At 34.9% G+C, this 24,369-nt stretch overlaps 1 protein-coding gene across 1 annotated transcript in view; it reads left to right on the top strand.

Moving 5' to 3' along the window:
* Positions 1-7,451: 7,451 nt before the first annotated feature.
* DSG1 (desmoglein 1) overlaps positions 7,452-24,369 on the top strand; it is a 34,741-nt gene continuing 17,823 nt past the window's right edge. The window contains exons 1-6 of the mRNA XM_055323612.1: positions 7,452-8,432; positions 16,966-17,001; positions 17,268-17,399; positions 18,592-18,747; positions 20,567-20,711; positions 22,350-22,516. Of these exons, the coding sequence (XP_055179587.1) occupies positions 8,385-8,432; positions 16,966-17,001; positions 17,268-17,399; positions 18,592-18,747; positions 20,567-20,711; positions 22,350-22,516 (684 nt within the window). The 5' untranslated portion in view covers positions 7,452-8,384. The remainder of the gene's footprint in view (positions 8,433-16,965; positions 17,002-17,267; positions 17,400-18,591; positions 18,748-20,566; positions 20,712-22,349; positions 22,517-24,369) is intronic.

Here is a 24,369-nt window from a genome sequence, read left to right as displayed (position 1 = left end):
TTATATTAATTAATGAGATTGTTCCCTTTGGTTGTGTAATTGTTCCTTTTTGTTTCTGTTGTCTTTGTCTAGTTTATTTTCAGAATCATATTTTTATAATCTGTCAATGAATAAACTTATAAATGAAAATCTCTTATTCCTATTTCCCTTGAACTTTTTGACTTGGAGCATGCTATGTTTTTTTGTTTTTTGTTTTTTGTTTTTTTTACTTCATGAAAAAACATATGCATGACAATTATTGAATATTCATGACAAATATTCCCTGTGACATTTATTATTATTTTTTAAAATATTGCTTCAATTAAACTATATTTTACCAACAATTTATAATGCTATTCCTACTTTTGTTTTGTATACACTGGTGGTAAAAATATAAAATAGAGCTAAAATGCCCCAAATCAAAAAAATTTAATTGTTTTATAGAAAGTTCTTTATTTCTGATTTTCACTGTTTTGATTTAAAACAAAGAATCAAACATGATATCTAGTTTTAATGTCTCCTTAGTCTCCTTTAATCTGGTACAAACTGCCATTTTATTTTCTATATCATAACTGATATTTTTAAGGATGCAGGACATTTTATTATAGGACATTCCCAAATTGATATTTTTCTAATTGTTTTCTCATTTAATGATTCAGGTTAAACATTCTGGGCAGGAACACTATATGGTTGACAACATATAGTTTTATAGCATCATGCAAGGAGGTATACATTGTCAGTTTGTCCCAATGCTTAGTTTGATCAGTTGGTGGGATGATATATTTTGAGATCATGTAAACACCTGCTATCACAACAAATCTTCCTTCAATAGTATTAAGACCCTTTGATGATCTTTACCTGAACCAGTTATTATTTTGCAGAGTTCACTATAAAAATTATCTAATTCTATTTTTTTCCTTTTATTTATTAGCTGGCAATCTTTCCTAAAGAAGAACTTACTCTTCATCCCATTGCTATTATGAGGAATGCTATGGGCTCATGTATTCTTTTTTATTCAGTGTGTCAGAGCTCATTTGCATCATTATTCTTTTTGATGACTTATGCATCAAAGACACAAATTATGCTTATGTAGCAGAAGTCTTGGTTATTAGGAGATATACACTATCATGATATATGCAACATCTAAATTATTCAATATATATGAATACACAAATTATACATGTATTTGTAACATGAAGAGAGCTAATGTGGAAAAACATTAGCAAATTGTAAATTTGAATGAAGGTTTGAATTTTTTTAAGCAGAAGAGGAACAACACAATACAAACAAATAAAATGTAAAAAACTTCTTAGTTCTTACACCAAAACCTCAGATTTCTTTTTATTCCATTGCACCTAATGTGAGAAGGAAGGAAGCATTTCCCTTTAGTCCCCAGCACCTTATTCGTCCAGCCTCCATCCAATTGGCCAGCTGGTACTGTTTATTTTACTTTTGTCACACTTCTATCTCCTTTTCCCTTTCCCACTGAAACTACATTATTTCAAGGTCATCACTTAAACTATTATGGAGGCCTCCAAATTCATCTTTCTCCTTCTGGTGTCTCTTCTCTATCCATTCTAAAGGTTTCAGGACAAATTCCCAAAGCACATTGACTAGGTTCATACCTTGCTCAAAGCCCACAATGGTTCTTTGTCTGCCATAGCATATCATCCAGATTCCTCAGCAGGGCACTTAAGGTCCTCTACGTTCTGTTAACACATCAACTCTGCTACCTCTCACAAATGGTACATGTAGGTCCAGTTTGATTTTCCTTTCTATCCTGATAAATTCAAATTCATTTCTGCCTTCTTTCTCATCTACATCTCCATTTGTTGAGACTGTAGTCAACCTGAAAATTTCAAATTCTACCTCTTCCATGAAGAGTTCTCCAATTCCCTTAATATAGAAATTATTTCTCTTTTGTGGGGCTCATAAAACTCTATTAAGGCCTTCCTTACAGCACATACATCAACATAGCTTATCATAGAGACAAGCCTTATAATTCTCTTAGATCCAGTCAAGGTTACAGCCTTCTTAAAAATGGAAACTTTTATTACCTGTTTTTCTCTCTCCTGACAACTAGTACAGTCCCTATGAGGCCTCAAGAAACATTAGTGGAATTGAATTTTTAAAACTGTAGTCACCAATACTTTCTGAAAATGACAAACTGCTCATAGACTATACCCACACCCCTAAATGGAAAGTATCCTAGACAAATATCAATCAATATATTATTCTGAAACCTATTAGTATCATCATCATCAAAAGCAGGATCTTCAAAAATGAAAAGCAATGGTAGAAAATCTTAAGAAGGTGGAGAGTGACTGCATTGTTTTCACCAGAGACAATAAATAATCTGAAGGCATAAATTTGCTGCTGACATTCCAATATAAAGACATGGAAATATGAAGTTACTGTATTTTTTTTTAAAGTATGACATAAGGAGAGCAATGTTTCAGAAACATTATCCTGGAAAATGAATCCAAAATGGGTTAAAAGGGCAAGTGCTGAGGTACAATTAGAAGTGTGGCATAGCAATGCTGGGTGAAGACAGCCTGGAAGGATCTATAGCAGAAGGAATGAAGACAGAAAGGCAACATTGAGACAAAAGAAGATAAAAATTTGAAAGCATAGATGAGTTGATTTAGGTAAACTACAAAGAAAAGAAGAAGCAATTCAGCATTTTAGAAATCAATTTTAGTATATCATATAGGTGTAGTCTTTAATAATATAAGATTTCTCCAACATCACCTCCAACAAAACAGAGCTAAGGGTTCCCAACATACTGCATGATTACTTCTATTTAGCATGTTGAGGGAAAATCTGTTGTCTTTCCCATCCAGCTAGCCTGGAGCTACATGAAGGCAAGGACCATGGTAAGTTCATCTTTACTACCTCAGTGCCTAGTATAGTCAAGGCATATAGTAGGCAAAAAAAATAAAAATAAAAAATGTTCTGGAACTGAACTGATGGCAATTTACTATAAGTAAAAGGAAGGACTAAATTTGCACATGAAATCCAAACAGTACATAGAGGTGGGAGCTAATATACATAGGTGTGTGAGTAAAAAACATCTTCCAGAAGGGAGTAGTAATTCTTCTATTACAGTATGTTTGCAGCTACAGAATAACCTCTGTAAGGGCAAAGTTTGAAATTATTCTGAATGTTCCACAACACCTAGCACAGCAATGAAAATGCAGTGGATGCTCATTTAGAATTATTTTTAATTTTTTTAAAGAAATAACAATAATAGATTAGTTTCTTTGACCACTCTTATTTAATCACAAAATATTTAAGCATTAAGATAAAGCCTGAGGTTCACAAAATAATTTGATATTTTTCCCTGTTCACGAATATTCTTTCTATAGAGAGGAAAGTACATTAAGATTTTGTGCTATTGGGCAGCCCGGGTGGCTTTGCGGTTTAGCCCTGCCTACAGCCCAGAGCGTGATCCTGAAGACCTGGGATCGAGTCCCGTCCGGCTTCTTGCATGGAGCCTGCTTCTCCCTCTGCCTGTGTCTCTGCCTCTCTCTCTCTCTCTCTGTGTGTCTCTCATGAATAAATAAATAAAAATTAGGGATCCCTGGGTGGCGCAGCGGTTTGGCGCCTGCCTTTGGCCCAGGGCGCAATCCTGGAAACCCAGGATCGAATCCCACGTCGGGCTCCCGGTGCATGGAGCCTGCTTCTCCATCTGCCTGTGTCTCTGCCTCTCTCTCTCTCTCTCTGTGACTATCATAAAAAAAATTAAAAAAAAAAAGATTTTGTGCTATCAAATTCTTATTTTAGAATTGACTAGAGAAAAATAAAATTACGGTTTTCCTTAATCTGGTTTAAAAGGAAAGCAGAAGAGTTGGACCATAGATTATTCTAGTCAATTAAACAGTCTTTCTGAAAATATAAAACTAAAAATATATTTTGATTATAAAGTTGTATCTTTTCCTCAGTGGTTAATTGCTTTAATTTAAGTGGTTACTTTAAGTCATCATGATTTCTGTTCATACACTTTCAATCAATTTTGTGGATTCTCCTAAGGTCAACTAATTTCCTAATGAATCATATTTTGTATTATGAATTATAATCTATTCACCTAGTGCAGAGGTCAGCAAACTTCTATAAAGAGCCAGGTAAGTAGTTATGTTAGGCTTTGCAGGCCACTTTGTCATAACTATTCAGCTCAGTTGTTGTAGAGGAAAAGTAGCCATAGATAATACACATGCAAACAGGCACGGTTATTTTTCAATAAAATAATGAAAAGGCAGTGGGCCAAAGTTGGCTCATGGCTATAATTTGCCGACTCCTACTTTAGACCTTTATTTTAAATTTTATTATGAAAATTCTCAAAAATGCAGAAAAGATAAAGATTATCCAGAAATGGATAAAGAAGATGTGGTCTATGTATACAATAGAATATTACTCAGCCATTAGAAATGACGAATACCCACTATTTGCTTCGATGTGGATGGAACTGGAGGGTACTATGCTGAGTGAAGTAAGTCAGTCAGAGAAGGACAATCATTATATGGTTTCATTCATACAGAGAATATAAAAAATAGTGAAAGGGATTATAGGGGAAAGGAGGGAAAAATGGGAAAAATCAGAGAGGGTGACAAAACATGAGAGACTCCTAACTGGGAAATGAACAAGAGGCAGTGGAACAAGGGGGAGGTGGGCAGAGGGATGGGGTGACTGGGTGACGAGCACTGAGGGGAGAGCACTTGACGGGATGAGCACTGGGTGTTATACTGTGTGTTGTTGGCAAATCAAACTTCAATAAAAATATATATATATATATTTAAAAAAGAAAAGCAAAGAGAAAACCATATACTATCATTTAGATTTGGCAATTAACATTTTGACATGTTTACTTTATGTTATTGCTAAATTACCATAAAGAAAATTTGTTACCAGTTTTGCTCTGCATAATTTAGTACGCATCTTTAAAGACACAATGCTACATAACCTAATAAAATTTCAAATAATTCCCTAATAGTCCATATTTAAATTTCACCAAATATCTACAAAATAATTTCTATAGTTGCTTAGTTCAAATCAAGAATCCAATTTAGGATCAGACATTGTATTTGGTTACTACATATTAAAAGAAAAGTATCCTTTAATCTAAAACAGCAGCCTCCATCTCCCAGACTTTGTTGTGACTCACTGAAAAACAGCCTGATTTTAAACAATGTGAACAAGATCTGGAATCAATACATATCATAGGAACATTAATATAGAGACAAGCACAAACATTTTTCCTTATATTATCCTCAACATACTTTCCTTAATTTTTCTATTTTTATGATTTCTTTTCATCTCTCACCTATATTTTAAACAATTTATAGAGCTGATTGGGTAATTTGATACATACCTGAAAGTAGAACTTCACATATGACATAAAAGCTTATTTTACCGGGTTTGACTAAAATATATGAATCCATGCTCTGTATATGAAGAGAGTAGAATTATCAGGAATTTTAACCAGGCTTAAGAAATTCTAATTGGTAGAATACATCACCTTTAGTGAAAGATGCCAATTATTTTCTGTTGTAAGAAAGTATTACACTATCCCACACTGTGAGCAAATATAGAAGTTTAGGCACTTGAGATGACCTTCTAGAGTTTGCAAGTAAGTGCCTTATAAGAGAGAGGAAAATTCCTTCCCAGGAGAGTTTTGATTCCTGTGAGAAAATGTTAGCTTATCAAGGGAATTCCAAAAAGAAAAAAATCAACCCAAATTCCATAAAATCTCTATGAAATGAGAACTGTTGGTATGTAGGTGGAGATATGCACGCCAACCGATGTTCAGATAGAAATGGGGTCCAGGGAGACCAGAAGCCAACTTGTGTAGCACAATTCTGTGACAGTGTGATATGAAATTACAAGTAAGATGGCTGGAGGAAATAATTGAGAAAATGTGAATACGCAAATGAGAGGGGTTTGTGTTGCCTGTGTTTTAAAGTATCTTAACTCGTTGGCATTGGGAAATAGGATCAGTAAGGAGTCAGGAAAAAGGAGCAGGCCAACTCACATAACAAGAGTACACAAAGAAAAGGGAATCAAAAGGCATTGACTGGAAACTCTGAAAGATAGAGTTCCCTCATTTGAGAAAAGGAATAGAGCAGATTTAACTAAAGGGAGTTGAATTTACAAGGAACAAAAGGAGTTACAGCTTAGAACAAGATAGAAGATAATAAAAATAATGATGCTCTCACCTCTCTGTACTATGCGATACGTTAACCACTGGCCACATGTGGTTGTTTAAATTTAAATGAACTAAAATTAAATGAAGCTAAAAATTCAGTTCCTTGGTCATATAAAGCCACAGTTCATTTGCTCAGTAGCCATAGATGGTTAGTGGCTACTGGATAACACAGATAGAGAACATTTCCATGTCTCAGGAAGTTCTCTTGGACAATGCTACTCTGAAGAGATTAAAATAGTAGGAAAGAGGAAAAGGCAGGGAAAGAAGTGAAAGAAAAGGAATGATGATCCGTAAACTCCCTTTCCCACTTGTGCTCCATGTCACTAGTCCTCATGTGACAATTAAGATAGTCGCCGCTCTACTACAGCAAGGTTCTGACATGCCTCCTCTCCAGAGAGCTGCCTGACAAATGCAAGAGTCTAGGTGTTGGGACTCTTGGAGCAGGGCATTGAGTTACGGGTGGAGCCAGGGTCGGGCTTGGGAAAGGACTATCCAATGCATGAAGAGGGCCTGTGCACAACCTAGTACCATGCCCAGAATTCCAGGTGGATAGAACATTCATGCCATGCAAAGCTGCAAGAGTAGATTCTTTCATCTCTGGTGCTCAGTGAGTCTTCAGCCATTCACGGTCATATAATCCTACTACTAATATATTGCTCAGACTAAGTCATAGGTCGATACTCACATTCTATCTTACTCTACTAAGAGAATTTTAGCCTGACCCTCTCCTTTCATTTCATTTCATATCAACCAATTCTTATAAGCATTCTTATTCACCAATACTACAAATGAACATCATAGCACCTTCTCTCTAAGCCCCATGAGGAAGAGCATAATATTTCAAATCACTGTTGAGTAACCTTCTTTGCCACACATCTGTTGTGAAATGACAGCAGTTTGTAGAGGTTCTGACCCTCAGAGACACCCTCCCTTTCTGGGACATGGTTAGCATCTTTTTGACCATAATCTACATCTTATCAGATGGGTCTCTTGTTCCACACTGCCATCTCAAGACTTCCTGCCCCTCACAATATTTATACTCGACATAGCTGGGTAAAGAGAGGATAACCCAAGAACATTTGCAAATGCTGCCTTGTGAGAGTCACTCTTCGGAAAGCTCAGGGCTGCGTTCAATCTCCCATTTGTGTGTGTGGGCAGCCATTTCTTCAGTGCATTACCCATGTTCTAATTGGCTCACTATCCAGATTCTTGGCTCTGTGCTTGGGACTCGTCACTGCCTTTTCACCCACCTCACCTGCACAGCAGCTTTCCATGCTTCCATTAGCATTTCAGGCACTGATCTTCATTCGTAAAATGGCCAACAAGATTTTAATTGGTGGCTCTGACTTTTACTATTAATCTGGCTTAGATACTTTAAATTTTGTTTTACTACATTTGAAAAGGGTGAAGCCTTAAAGAGAGAAAAATAATAATTGAGGAGAGAAGATACTCAGAGAAAAAACAGAGGCTTCTCTGGATTCAGGCTGTCCACTTAAAGAGAACTGTGACTTATGCAGGGGACCTTATCATTGTAAGTAGCATAGTTTTGCTTGTTTGGATTAATTCTTTTTTTAAAAAAAGAACCCTCACTCCTAACATCGGAAAATTTTCTGGTTCTTTGATATCTTTAAAAAGTGACTGAATATTTTCTAACATCCACTGAAATGGAAAGCTTTTGATTTTTGATTAAGACCTGAGCGTCTGGTTATGAGTATGAACCAGATAATCCGTTTTGAATATCAGCCTCCAGACTATACGTGGCTTTTTAAAAATGAAGAAGCTTAAACTACCTGTAAATAGAGCATAGGGGGCAAAGTCCCTATCAACTGTATCACTCTCCATCCCTCTGATCATTTTAAATGCCTGACACTGAAAACCTTCATTAAAGGAGTGAATCTTCCAACCCCACAGAGAGCTGCCTTTCAGCTGGAAGAAGGGTGTGTCCTGAGCTTTTACCGGGAGCAATGATGATCTTGTCAAGCATTTCACGGAGACCAGCCCAAGTTTTTAGGGTGGGGATCTAGACTGGTTATACGTACCTTGTGCTCTTCTCCCAGAGAAGGCAGAAACACCTCAAAGCCTGCATGTAAGAACATCTACTGAGAAATTATTTTAATCAGACACCAGTTGATTGGGGGAAAGAAAAAAGAACAGAGAACAAACAAAACTCTCTTGGTCTTGGATGTAAGAGAACCCAGCTGCAATGGACTGGCACTTTTTAAGAACAGCCACAGTGCTGCTCATTTTTCTGGTAAGTGGATTCTGTTAAAAACCCTCATAATCATGCTCATTGTAAACAAGGGAGAACTTTTTAAAAAGTGTTATTTGGTATTATTTCTAACCTAAACCCATTAAAAGTTTATGTTAATGACATGGTGATTTTACGAACTAGATTTTTAAGTAGTGTTTCTCTCTTTAATTGAAGACTCGAGCATATTAACGCATCAGTGTTAACTCATCATATCACATCTCTGACACTGAAGTCAGTGCTAAGTCATGCTGGGAAAATACTAAATTTGGAAAAGTCTTATCACCACTTGATAGCATTTTGTTGTTCAAATTATTTTTTGCAGGTGGGCTCGTAAACTAACATCGCGGCTGTGTCCTGATCTTTACCCTAAACATTTTCTCATTCTCTGGGTATCTTTACTGGCAGATTCACTATAATTTTAAAGCATAAATATAGGATACATATAAATTTAAATCATAGCAGTTTGTGACTGGCCTCACAATCCAAATAATCTCATCAGTTCTATATGTGGTTGGTATCCATATCACTGATAGCAAAAGCCCCACACTGCTAAACTGTGATTTTATTTAAAACAACATTTTTTGATCTCAAAAAGCATGGCAGTATGGGAGATTTATAAATGATATAATGATATAATAAGTGAAGGAATAGCTGTAATTAAGGAGTAAGTATAATTATTATGATACTGGTTCTTACCACTGGAAAGTAATGATCGTGATATAAAAGTTGTATATTTGATGTTTAGGCAAATGTAATGTGATGCTTTATCACTGTCTCCCTTATACGTTATTAATTTTCTCTTTTTAGAGATAACTAAGATAACAGTAGGTGTCATATCAAATTTCATACAGGCTGGAGAATTTTAAATCATAGTCTTTCTCACAGGAAAGTTAATGTAATCCAAAGAGGCAAGTGCCAGATAAATCACCCTCCAATTTGGCAGGATGTAGTGCTGTGGTTCATATTTGTTTCTACTTGCTTAATTTTTGAACTGGATTGTTGGGTTTCTATAATAACAAGTTAGACCTTTGAATCAAAGTATGCTGGTTAGTTTGAATTCAGTTTATTAAGTAAGAGAGGTCATACCAGTGGATTTGTTACAGATAAGCATCAATAAGCTGGTAGTTTTTCTTCCAAACTGCCTTCAAAGACCAGCCCTGTATCATGAACTTTTTAAATGGATCTTTAGGATCAGTTAATATCATAATTTGGGATGTGGTAGGGATTAACAAGCACTGTACCCTATGTTATTTGAGCATAGGGACAGCTATATATTGCAAGGTAATTAAATACTTTTATTTTTAATTTCATATAAAGCTGATCCACTAAGGCCTATTCTAGTTTCAGCTGATTAGAGTTTATTCATATGCTCCGTGCTTTCATTAAATGTATAAAATATCTCATTTCTTTATTTTTATGATTATTTCTAATTAATTACATCCTATGAAATTCCTTTAAACACTGTCAAATTAGTCATTCTTCATAAAATGTATCATTTTATCAAAATCATGTATTCTCATTGACCTTTCTTTGTAGAAAAGCTTTCTGGACATTTACACTTTATTTTCTAAGTTTGGATAGTTTTGGTTTTTTGGTTTGTGGATTGTTTGCTTATTGCCATATTTTACTTTGGAATCAATCATAAGTTTCTCCTCCATCTTATGAAAATTATCTCTCTCAAATAAATAAATAAAATCTTTTTAAAAATAAAATAAAATATTTTCCCCTGAAAATTAACTACCAGTATAGTGGTAAACTCTTCCACTTACCTTTCTGCTAGCCTCACCATGAAGATTTGCTTTTACCAAAAAAAAAAAAAAAAGTCTTTATTTTTCTCTGCTGAAAGTCTATAATAAGTGAAAATCTACATTAGGGAGCATACTTGGACATACTTGGACAATTTTTAAAACCTTTAAGACATTTAAACTGGTCATATCTTTAATGCAAATCCATTTGAGAGCTGAGCAGCCATCTATTTACATGTACGTCGTGTAATTGGTTTAATATACCTGAAAGTTTAGGCTTTGTTCAGATTAGTGAGTTAGATCAAGGAGAATAAAGCTGAAAGATCTGTTCTTAAAACAAGCAAGCTGGTCACAGGACTACTCCGTTATTTAGACAAGCCTCCTAGAAAGACAAGAGCTTACACCTGTTATAACACTGCAAGCCAAAGAAATGTTACTGGACCCTCATTTATTTTTCTTTCTTTTTCTGTAGCTGCTAAATTAGTGTATTGAAAAGGGAGGATGTGGAATGCATTCGAGACCGCAGAACAATGTCACCGAGGTAGCATACCCAAGAAATCTCTGTGAACGGTTCTAACAATGAGATAATGTATGGCAGGGCCCCACTGTAGGAAAGCAAAATAGATGCAGCATAATTTTTTTTTATGCAGTAGAATTTCTATAGTTCTAATGATTTCTGAAAATTTTTCACAACTTTGCCAGATTCAATTAGTCACCAACATCAGTACAAACTCAAGGTGTCTTTTTATAGAAAGGCAAACTTCTGCAGCTTATACCCAAAGAACAAGCAAATCTATCTTTACTGATTTCCAAGAATATCATGCTCTTGCATGGTTAAAACTTGCCTTCAAAAGAAAAACTCTAAACAAAAAGAAAGAAAGAACACCTCTGGCCAGCTGATAAACCATCTCCACAATTTGACTTAACTGAAATAAATTAGGATAGAAGCAGGAGTTTCCAAAGTATTTCTCAGTGTGCAGGTTAAAATACACAGAAAAAATACATACTTCATTACATAGTTCATCAACTTACTTGAACCAGACATTTTAAATTTCCATAATTGTGTTCATTGATGCTTAAAGCAAGAGAAGGGCTAACAAACTAGTACAGAGCAAACAGAAAAAGGGAGGATTCTTTATGTTTTCTTGTGCACATAGTATAGTGATGCTAATTATAGGTAACAGTATGTCAGTAAAATATTTTATAGAAAATGAAGATATTTTTGTTCACCTGTTTGATAAAATTTACAACTTATGTTTTTTTAGCTTTATTTATTTATTCATGAGAGACACACAGAGAGAGAGAGAGAGAGAGGCAGAGACATAGGCAGAGGGAGAAGCAGTCTCCTTGCAGGGAGCCTGAGGTGGGACGTGATCCCAGATCCCCGGATCACGACCTGAGTCTAAGGCAGGCACCCAACCACTGAGCCATCCAGGCGTCCCAAAATTTATAATTTGTATTCCAGGAAAACCATTTCCATTTCATAGTGTTCTTAAAAGCTTTATTATTTCACTGCAGATATAGGATCAGCATCTTGCACCTTTGTAAAAACAGGAACTACAAATTTCCCATCATTTAATTGGTTGCCACAGAGTAAAACATTTTGCCATGCTCAACTTAGGTAACAGAAAAACCAAAAGCACTGAGAGATGCTGTCTCAATAAATTTGAAGGCCTGGCCCTAAGGGACAAGGTTCACTTTTTTAACAGGGATGATGAATGTAGAAAAGAAAACACTCTTGTCTATACCCAGAGCACATAATTTCTGGTAACTCTTTCTCCACTATACATTCACCAAGGACATCGGTGCCGAGTATCCCATTTCCTAACAGGTATTGCCTAAGGAAAAGGCAGAAAGCATGCTCGGCATTGCAGTTACTTATTATGCTTCTGTCAATGAGGGAACGCCCTACAGAGTGCTGGGACATGCCACTCTTGGTGGTTTGCTTGCCCTGCGAATTCCTTTAAAGGACTTAGGCAGGTCGAAGTAGTTTAAATGCCATTGGCTACTGATCTATATTTTCAATTGGTCCATGAGAATAGGGTGCAGCCTTTTACACTTGGCTAATGAAAAACTGCATCTCTACAAATTAATGGCTGCCGGTGGCTCATAAAACTACTTGACTGTAAGTTATTTGAGGGCAGATTCTGTGTCTGATTCATTTTTGTATCCTTTGTAGTGCCTCGCACCAGGGCAAGACTGCTCACTAGATGTTTAATCACACAAAGTAGGGGCATCAGAAGGCAATTTGGGGATAGTTTATATTTCTCTCCCCCTACACATTCCAAAAAGTGATCAAGAAATTAAACATAGAAATAATAAGGTTGAATTTCCCTAACACTTATTTTTATGGTGTTTTATTACATTTACTTTACATTTCATCTAAGATTTGCCACAGTATTTTTTAGGGCTTAAGCCCTTTCATCCAGCCTTGAAGCCACTTAATATACATTCAATACATATTTTTGTCAAATAAATAAATAAACCAATAGCAAATAAGAAAACTCAACTTATCAAGGTATATCAACTCCAAACTGATAGTAATACAAAGACAAAACAGGAGTTTTTTAAAAAGAAGCAAATTATTATATTTTGGCTCTGTCCCAAGTTCATCCTTATGATGTAAAATACAGTTATCAAATATGTCAGCATTTGATGCTTAACAACTGGCAAGTGGCTATGGAAGACCATCTCCCAATTATTATATACAAGAGGTTTGCCTCATAGAAATTACTTATTACTTTCAAGACCATTTTATTGTTTGCAAAGAAATGTAAACCTCAGTATCAAAAGAGAAAAAATGACCTAAAAATGAGTATAATTAGAGAACCATTGAAATTATCATGCAATTTAGTGTCCTGTGGATTTTTTTTTTTAATATATGTGGATTGGCTCTTTAAATAGAAATGAAGGAAGGACTCATTGAGGATGCACTTCAAGTGAATTATATTCACTACTTTCTTAGAATGTTTGGATTAGAAAGGGCTTTAGTCTCATAAGTAGCCAATGAAACAGAGGCACAGAGGGACATACCCAGTAGACAAGAGAGATGAGATATACTCAGCTTAATAATGCCTGTATTCATTTTTAAGTGAATCTCCATCATAAGCCTCCATAGTACCCATTTCCAACTCATTTAGGAATCCAAACTGCTCCCCTGATTATACTTACTCTACAGATAAGGTCTAGATCAATCAGATGATGTCCTTCAACTACCTCTTACAGTCTACTGATTTTAACCTCCATCCTTCCTCTCTTCCTTACCCTCTCTGCTTTCTTTCTGCCAATTCTCTCCTGCTCTGTTACACTTCTACCAAGTACTTTCTTTCTGAACCTCTCTTTCAAATAAAAATCTCCTACTTTTTTCTTTCTTCACCTTCAAAAATCCACATCTCCCTGTCCCAGAGTATTTCCTTGGATGCCATATCTCATTTTACCATCCCGTCTTTGTTTCCTTTTGTAGTCCAATTTCCTGGAAAAGAAGCCATCTTTATGTTCCCTTCCCCTCCCATTTATTCCTCAATCCCTTTCAGTCAAGAAGGACCCATTCCATCAAACTGAAAGGATTCTTTTGAAGGTCACACAAAACCTCGGGATTCATTCCACTCCAGGATTTTAAGTCATCTGACACATGTTCACATCCCATATCTCTTTCAATTCGCCCTTCCTTTGACATCTGTGACATTGCATTATATTTTCTTCCCACTTTGGCCACTTCCTTTCTCTTTTTCTTTGTTGCTTGTTTCTGTTGCTGTTCCCTATTCTATAAATGTAGGAATTCCCCTTGTTTCATGCTCGGCCAGAGGCTGTTTCTTTGTTATATTCCCTACTTTAGGGTCTTCAAATTCTCCCATGATTTAAACTGTCCAACCTGAGCAGATCATATGAGATCTGAACATTGTTCATGGTGCTGATACATATTTCAAATTGCTAAGCACCTTCACCTGGCCATTTCTCTAGCATCTCAAAGTCCATGTGTTCTAATCTGCTACATTCTGCTACTGCCTTGCACCTCACCTCTTAGTTTGAAACTGCCATCACTTGAGATTCTTCTTTCTCCTGACTCCCATGTCCTATTTGTTCTCAAGTCCCATTCATTTCAATTGTGTGGAATTTCTGCCTTGATCTTCCCTGTCTGTTACCACTGTCACACTGTCACAGCTTCTGTTCCTCCCTGCCTCATCTCTGGTCTGTTTTGATGTGGAACACTCAACTACTTGTGGCCTATAATCCTGCCTCTTTCTACCACCTGTGGACAGAATAATCTTTTAAACCCACAAGTTTACCATTCCTTTTCCATGATCAAATAACTGATATTTTCCTACTGCACACAGGGATTAGGTGTTAGAATTGGAAAGTAACTTTATATAATTTATTCTCCCTCTCATTTTACAAATGAGAAAACTAAGGCTTAGAGAACTTAAGAAGTACATTGAAAGCTTTCTGACTCTACCAAGCACTCTTTTTATCTCATTATTTTGCCTTTGAAAGTCCAAGAGTGACTTTGTTTCATTGCTTATTCTAGACTCTGAGCAAAACAATAAGGCTATGTCAACACTACATATTTTTAAGCAGACTTGGCAGTTTTTTAATTACTAATTCAATTGGGAGCCTGACACTATGGTGAAACTTACTTGGTCTTCTGCCTAAATTGCCTCTCATGGGAAAAAGAATGACCCAGCTTCATAAAGTTGGAAGGTTTATTAGTCATCTGGCATAGTTCTCCAAAACAAACAGTAGGCTCTGACACTTCAGTGTGGAAGGGAAGTGCAAGACAGAGAACACATGCCTACATAACTCTGTAGCTATGAAGAAATGGCTTCCAGATAGACAAATAAGGTATCCCTACACCCCCGTTCCACATCCACAAATGGTAGAGAGAGTTCTCATGAGTCCACAGGTAGCATGAAGTAACATCATCTTAATTCTGTACCTGAGAGGGACTCAACAATAACATTTGAGTTACTTATCTAAACCATTTGAACCATCTACTTCTTTTCCCCCTGGAAATTATTGTTGTTGTTATATATGGACATTCCTGTTAGGCTAACATGAGATGAGATTAAAATCAGAATGTTTTGAATTCTCAAAGTTGTATTGTCAATTTTCCATAGTATAGCTTATTTAATAATTTAGTTGGAATAGGCTATCTTGCATTTTATTGTAAAACCAATATCACAAGCACAAATTTAGGCTGAATTGTATTGGATGATATTTAGCCATAAATTTGTATCCCAAACTCAATTTCCTCATCTGTAAAATGGAGATAATGACCACCTGTATTTGTGAAGATTGAAGGCACGGATTTCTCTAAACACATTATCTAGTAATTAGTCACTATTCAGTGAATTGTAACAGTGATAATAATAATCAACATTAAATATATACCATAAGAATATAATTCCTATAAAAAATCTCTTCACACTACTCTCATTAACCAAAAAATAGGTATTTTCCTGAATTATCAATTATAACAATTTTTGAAAAATATGCACTTGGAAACCAAAATTTTATTTTTATCTAATGGTGAGATTGAAATTATAAAAAGTAACTTACTCTATCTTGAAGTTTCTATTATTAGTATTTTTTAAATGCAAGCTTCAATTTCTTTTATCAGTGATGCAGATGAAGTCTAATTGTAATAATAAATTTCATACGTTGCAGTTCTGAAAAAATTCAACTAGAAGTTGAAAATTTCTTAATTAGAGAGAAATAAAAACCAAAGATTTACATTATCTTTAATGACTTGAAGTTAAAACTTAATAAATGCAAATTAACCTTCACATCTACGCCTAATTTTTAGATAGGTATTTTACTCTGTCTTAAGTATACTGACATTTTAAACTTAATATATAAAATCCATCTTTTTTAGAAATGCTTTTGGGTTTTAGAGAAAAGTAATTTAAATTATCCTGATCTTTCACTACAAATCATATGTAAAGATCAAGATCAAGCTGAAATAAGGCAGAGCTCTACTTGAGTAGTAGCTCATTTGTTGAACAGGGAAAGTGTTTAATGCTGGAGAAGAGATTGCTAGAAGTTGCTTACCCACTAATTTGTCCCTACATGCCTACAATTTCTTCTCCTTGCTATGGAAGGATGCATTTATATCTTTTTTTTTTAGGGCTAGCATAAAATATCAAACAGGAACTCATTTTTATAAAAGAAATTATTTGCGTGTTAGAACTTTTTATTCTCATATTTCAAAGCAAATCTATCATCTTAAGATTTTCAAAATACTAGAAAATCTCCCATTTAAAATTAGAATATGAAGGAGCAAATACTCTGAAACTTGTCAGATACTTTCAGTTCTATATGCTTTCTTTACTCCACTTTTTTTTTCTATTTCCATCTATAGCTAGTCAGATCCTGAAACTATAGTCAAAAGCTTAAGTATCTTAACTTACTGTTGAATATTACAGAATAGCATCAGAATAGGTCCTTAAGTGCAAGATTTATGAAGAAAGCCTAAATTTCCAACCCTCACTCCTCTTGCGTTCAATGTCTCAGGTCATATGATAATACATATCTGTGTAGGCGAAGAATGAAAGAGGTTAAAAAATAAAAGTCATTAAAAAGATGGGTATAACTGAAAAGTAAAGACAAAAAGAAAAGAAATCTATAACATCATCATTATACCTGGGAGATAAGCTAGATCCATCTCTATCTGGACTGATAAAATAACTCTGATGACTCACAAGATTTATTTGATTTTTAAATGATTGGATAACATGAATTGTAAAGCACTTAATGAAAATTAACTGTTGCGATTATTTTGTATTTTATAGGTGGTGGTGGAAATTAACAGTGAATTTCGAATCCAGGTAATACACAGCAAATCTATTTTTTTCCAAATTAGAAATAAGGAAAATAGTTTGGAAGTAACAACACATTTTCAAAGAAAATTCATCCTTATAAGTAAAAAATGAAGGTTATGCTAAAATTAATAGATTATCAAAATTACCAATTTTCCTAATTGAACATCCTCTCTTTCTAATATTACAATTACCCTCTCCTCCAAAAACTTCAGTGGCATGTGAATTATGAATAAAAGTTAATAGATACTACTACTTTATCATGCTTATTCAAGGTAAGAGATTACAACACTAAAAATGGCACCATCAAGTGGCATTCAATCAGGAGGCAAAAACGTGAATGGATCAAGTTCGCTGCAGCCTGTCGTGAAGGTGAAGACAATTCAAAGAGGAACCCAATCGCCAAAGTAAGTATCAACACCAAAGCATAAAATCAAAAATCAGAATGGATGGGGTTAAATTTCAAAAGAGCCTATCTTTTAAATATTTTATAAATATAAACTCACTTAGAATTTATCATACAAAACAGAAGTATAGTCACTCATATTATGAAAACTGAAGCCATTAAAAAGATAACTTAAGAAATTTAGGCACTGAGTTAAACAGTTAAACATTGACGTGCCTCATTGGTAAAATAGGTATATGTGATCATAATTTATCCCCAATTCTAGGTTGAAAAATACAGTGATTTAAATAATGAATTTAACACTTAGCACACTCAGAGGGATTATTTTAATGTGTATTCTTTCTGCCTTGATCTATTAGAATTGAATTTCTACTTTTGGCTTTTTTTAAGTAAGAATTCACAATGTACCCTATTTCATACTCTTCCTTTCATTTCCCTTTGTTTTCCTTTGTATAAATACACACACACACACTCACAAATATATCCCCACACACAGATTCACACACAGATACATATACATAGACACATATACAATATACGCACACATTCAGACAGATATACATTCTCCAGTTAGATCTGCTTAGAGTCATACAGCATTGCATTTCAAAGAATGCAATGAATCCAGCTTCAATAAGCCATTTATTTGGGGGAAATTTCCTTATTTTCTGATAATACATCTTCCCCATTTTCAGAATTAAGGGCTTCTACACAGAGTCAGATAAGTCTTGTCACCTACATAAAACTACTTAAAATTTTCTTCTAAAACTACATTTTTAAATTTTTTTGGATCAAGAGATCAAAGTTATATAAAGACAACACTGGTAAACTGGAATTACCTACTCTAGTGCCAGTGCTAGCACAGAGCCTGAAAATAATATGATCAATTATAAATGTGGAAAGAAAGAATGAATAAATGAATGAATGGATGGATGATGACTACCTTGTCCTGGGTTTATTAAAGTGGTATGTTATTTTTTTCTTATTTGGTATAAATAGAAATTGAGTTTCTTTTATTAGATTGCTTGCTATTATGGAAAATACTAGAGTTCAAACGAGAAAAATAACTATTTCCAGCATTTCCCAAAACATAACAGGTACTGACATTCTACAGTTCTCGAGAAAGATAGCTGTTTATCAAACCTAGCACTTTTTATTTGTTCTCTGTAATATTTTCACCTGTGCTTTCTCTGCAGATTCATTCAGATTGTGCTGCAAACCAGCAAGTTACATACCGCATCTCTGGAGTAGGAATTGATCAGCCACCTTATGGAATCTTCATCATCAATCAAAAAACTGGTGAAATTAATATTACATCCATAGTTGATCGAGAGGTCACCCCTTTTTTCATTGTAAGTTGGCTCCACACCAATATATGTGTTAAGCCTTAAATTATTTTTAGAATATCTTAAGCTCAGATCATATTTGATTTGATTTCAGGAATCCCAATATAATTTTTGGTTGTCTCAATTGATGAGCATCTTATGACCCAACAGAAACAAATAGATTAAGAGAAATGTCTTGCTGAAATGCCTTAGCAAAAAATGTTAGCTTCTGGTCTGTCCCCAGTGGCAAACTAGAATATTTTTTTTTTGGAAGGGCAGGGACCTAACTCTTACTTCTTTTTCTTTAATTCAGCTGAGAATATTGGTTTCTCTTTAACTCCGTTGTCAAGTGATGATTTTTGAACTACTATGCTCTTCTGAGTAAACATACTTTATTATAAATTCACATTGCTCCAGCTCACCTGAGCTAGAAGGTGCTTTGGAAACACTCCCATTCATCCTTAATTTAATCACACATCCATTCTTGACTGGCTGTGACATAGCTGCGAACCCACAACCTCATTAGCACTTAAAGCAGCTGACCTGATGATTAACTTCGTTAAAAGTCTGAGGCCTTCCATTACACACTCCCACAATTTTCTCTCCCCCGGTTCAGAAATATTCTGCATTAAATCCAAAAACAGGATTAATTTCCTACTTCTTCCCACAGTTTATCCTCAAGAAATTTCCATTGTTCCATAAGTACCTGTTTCTTCAAGAACCTTATTCTATCAATTTTATTTTTTTGTCTCTCTTATGCTTGTTCCTTGGCTGCTTCCATTTCCATTTATCATCATGGTCGACACTTGTTAATATTTAGAAAAAAAGGAAATACAGAAAACCCTTCTTGATCTTGTAGGCTCTTCAATGAAAACCTCACCCACCCATCTCCCCCAGACACCTTCAAATAGTAAGGGATGCTTGTGCTTTGTGTCATTACTGCTTACTGTGTATTCCTTAGGCTGCTTTAATTCCTTAGTCTTCTATTCCAAACCTATATTCCTGTCTTATTTCTGACAATGTTTGCTCATAAACTCTCTAGGTCAGCATGTCAACCTATTAGCTTTTCTTGAAGCACAAGGCATTTCTATAGTACAAGTAAAACAGCACACATTATACTTGCATACCCTTCATATAGAAGTAATAATAACAACAGCAATAATAATACAAACACCCACAAAGTTACCACCTAGCTAATGAATACTACCTTTCTTTGAACCCCCCCCCCATGTGACTCTCCTTTACCCCATCCTCAAAGCCAATAGCCGCTACTCCTAATTTCAACAATGCATTTTCAGTACTCTGCTTCTTTCCTCACATAAATCCCTTTTCTTGGAACATCTTGTCAAATCCCAGCTCCAGTTTTTGGAATTCTCTCTCAAGATCCTTCTCATTCATTACATCCTCCTATTCTTTAAGTAACTTATCATGTTACCTTTTCTCAAATGGTATTTTGAGTTTGTATTTGCCTCCCCTTATTGATCATAGGTACTGCTTGTACCTACAGTCTAGTAGGAAATAATATGTCTTACTTTTTTTGGTTACCCTCAGTGCCTAGTATAGTATCCAAACAAAGTAAGAACTTAATAAATATCTGTTGCAGGATGCCTGGGCGACTCAGTGGTTGAGTGTCTGCCTTTGGCTCAGGGTATGATCCTGGGGTCCTAAGATCGAATCCCACATCAGGCTCCCCACAGGGAGCCTGTATCTCTCTCTGCCTGTCATCTCTGCCTCTCTCTCTCTGTGTTTCTCATGAATAAATAAAATCTTTAAAAAATAAAAAATAATAAAAATAAATAAATAAACATCTGTTGCACCAAATAATTATTCTTATCTTCTCTCCTAGATCTATTGCCGGGCTCTGAATTCACTGGGTCAAGATTTAGAGAGGCCTCTTGAGCTCAGAGTCAGGGTTCTGGATATAAATGACAATCCTCCAGTATTTTCTATGTCTACTTTCGTAGGACAAATAGAAGAAAATTCTAATGCAAGTAAGTATTCCATTTTATTAAGTAAACAAGAATACATTGACTTCCAGATCACTCTTCACAGCCAGGCAATGAGATACCAAACTAAGAAGGTACTACTTCATCATGAATTTAAGAGACTAAGTACAGAAAACCATCCAGAACAGAAAGTCATTCTCAGTCTCCATAACAGCTTTCCCTTCAACTGTGGCAGCAGCTCCAGTTTGGCATACCCAAGGAGCAACTACAAAGAAATAAGAAGGGTTTTTTCATGTAACTCATACATCAGCTTTTTTTTAGATTCCTAAGGAGAAATCCCAAAATACTTTGTACAGTGGTGGCAGGGGCACTGGGAGGAGATTTAGCCTCCTAATCTGGCTGCTCTGAAGGGCAATTTCAACCATTTCTGTATATATATATATAATATATATATATATATATATATATTATAATTTATATTTCTTATAAATTCCCAAAATCCTGACATTTTACTTTTATTCATTAAAATACTATACCTATTTTTGAATAGGTATCCATTCTAAAATACCATCCTAAAAGTGTTGTGAAAATTTACACAGTATGGTAAGTAAAAAATCAAATAGAAATCAATTCAATTGTTTTCCATGGTACCATTCTTGAGGCAAGCACTATCATTAGTTACTTAGATATATATGTTTTATGCTTATATAAACATGCTTTTGGAAACAACTGGGAACATATTTTACATATTAATACATAATGTAAATTTTTGTTTAAAAATATTTTTAACATTTTTCCATATTAGGAAATGAAGATGTCTTCATTACTTTTAATAGCTGCATTGGATTTTACTGTATGGATGTATCATAATTAATTGCTTACTGAAAATATTTTAAAAGAATGCTGAAATGAATTACCTAAACACACACAGAGATTGAGAGAGAGAGAGAGAGGGAGAAAGTTCAACTCTTTCATGAATTCAGTGAGGACAATACTATTATCATCCCCATTTATAGAGTGGAAACTGAAGCCAAAATCATAGAGAGTTGAGAGTCTTTAGTTGAGAGAGTTGGTCTGACTTTAATATCACCATTAGATTGTAGTGAAATAAAATGATATTATACTCGATAAATCACTGAACACTGATAAATCATTGAACACTACATCTGTAACTGTGTACTTTATGTTGACTAATTGAATTTAAATTAAAAAGAAAAGGATTACACTAAAATGAGAGAAGGAAAAGCAGAGTAAAACATTTCTTTATTTTCTAACTATCAGTAATGTGTAAATTCCTGGTAAAATGTGATCTTTTTGTCAAGGCAAAGGTATAGAAAGGAGTTAAATTAATGATATGTTGGAGAAGTAGAAAGGAAAATGGTAGTGCGGGACACCTGGGTGGCTCAGCAGTTAAGCGTCTGCCTTCAGCTCAGGTCATGATCCCGGAGTCCTGGAATCGAGTCCCACATCGGGCTTCCTGCATAGAGCCTGCTTCTCCCTCTGCCTGTGTCACTGCCTCTCTCTGTGTGTCTCTCATGAATAAATAAATAAAATCTTTAAAAAAATGGTAGTGCATACATTGTACAGACCAACCAACCCTAACACCCTGTTAAAAAAGCAATGTACTATATTATAATGAAAATGCAAACTGTCCATTTACAACCAATTTTCCTTGATTTCTAGATACTCTGGTGATGAGACTCAATGCTACTGATGCAGATGAACCAAATAACCTGAACTCAAAAATAGCCTTCAAGATCATAAGACAAGAACCTTCTGATTCACCAATGTTTATTATCAACAGAAACACTGGAGAAATTCGTACAATGAATAGTTTTCTAGACAGAGAGGTAATATTGTTTTTCTTTGAATGGTTAGTTTCAAAGGAAGTAATTCTAAAAGCAAGAGTACCTAAGAAAGAAAAAGAAGATGATATGTTTAATTTTGAATTATATAACCTTTTCATATAATGGTAATGATATAAGAAATATCTTCAAAATGAAATACATTAATGTATTTCATAGTGAAATACTTAAATACATTTTAAACTGTTATTTCTCATTCAATTCTACTTGATATTTCTCTCAATTTAAGAAAACTATATTCTGAAAGTACACAAGAATATACATAAGGCAGAGGCACAGCTGTACTCTTCTTTTAAAAGTGGGATCTATAATGAAATACATTTAAGAAACAATTGCTATTATGTCCCCCATCTTGGTAGGTCGCAATGCATGAACATGGTAGAAGCTCCAAGAATTCTTACAGGCTAAGAAATTTATTTATCTTTCTTTAACCCAGAATATCCTAAGCTCATCTGAATATGAGACAACAGAACTCTTCTTCTTCCTTCCTATATCTCACCTACTGACAGCCCAGATTATTTTTGGAAATTAATCAAAATGATGGATAGCAATTGAGTAACATTCAGACAAATCTTTTCACTTACAAATAATATAATTAGTGATAGTTATCAAGTTAGAATCAGCATGGTTTCTATTAATACCATATGGTCCCATTATTTAATATAAAAGTATCAATTCTTTCATCATTTTTAAAATACTGATAGGATTTACCTGATCTGTATTTTAGAGATATAAATGAAGTTTTATTTTTGAATTGATAATTAAAATTTATTTTAATTATTATAGTTATTTTGAATGAGATCTGTTCAATCTCATGAACAGAGACTGTTAATGACTGTGAACACTATTAATGACCCCTAGGTTTATAATAAATCAGATGATTTTCACATTTCTTAATGATCCAAATCCTATCAGTTTCTAAGTTACCTATATCTCCTTTTTCACTTGTTCAAAAATAACCCCTAGAAGAAATTTACTATTTACTTTTTCTCTCTCAAACTTCCTTAAAGGGGCCAGTGGGATTCCTTTCATATCAAGAGTTTTAGTAGTGAAGAGCTCTAAAAATGAAAGGAACTCTGTAGTCACTAGCAAGCCACCAAAGCAGATATTTTGAACCTGGAGTCCATGGAGAGACCTCAAGACGTCCCTAACAGGGATCCCTGGGTGGCGCAGCGGTTTGGCGCCTGCCTTTGGCCCGGGGCGCGATCTTGGAGACCCGGGATCGAGTCCCACGTCAGGCTCCCGGTGCATGGGGCCTGCTTCTTCCTCTGCCTGTGTCTCTGCCTCTCTCTCTCTATCATAAATAAATTTAAAAAAAAAAAAGATGTCCTTAACAAAGAATCTTCTAAAATTATATCCACAATTTTGAATAAGGATGTGTGTATACATGTGTGTAGGAAAGGCTTCTCTGCTTTTGCTGAATTCTAAAAACTTAAGCACCATTGAGTAGAATCAAGAAGATAGAATTATCAATGACTCCACTGCTTCTGCCCACCATCCTGCCTCCCAGAAATGCAAACCATTTGTTATCTCTTTATTTTCTCGTACGTTTCAGGGCTGATTATTTACAGCATGGAATTTTCATGTCATAAATTCTTGATAAACCTAATCTCTCTCCTCCTAAGTATTTTGGTCCACTTTACCCTTTATAAACTTTTTTCAACCTCTGGACATGAGGCCTTTAAATGTGTTTTCTTTTAAATGATACTGGATAAGCATTGCTGGAAATAGAAGGGGCAACTGTTTGTGAGATTTGATTCATGTGAGATATGTGGATTTTCAACATTCTGTGTTACCCCTATCTCAATCATAAATTTATGTAAATGTTGAGCCAACAT

This window comes from Nyctereutes procyonoides, unplaced genomic scaffold (assembly GCF_905146905.1).
Source record: "Nyctereutes procyonoides isolate TBG_1078 unplaced genomic scaffold, NYPRO_anot_genome, whole genome shotgun sequence".
Lineage (NCBI taxonomy): Eukaryota > Metazoa > Chordata > Mammalia > Carnivora > Canidae > Nyctereutes > Nyctereutes procyonoides.
This window is presented reverse-complemented; position numbering and strand designations above follow the sequence as displayed.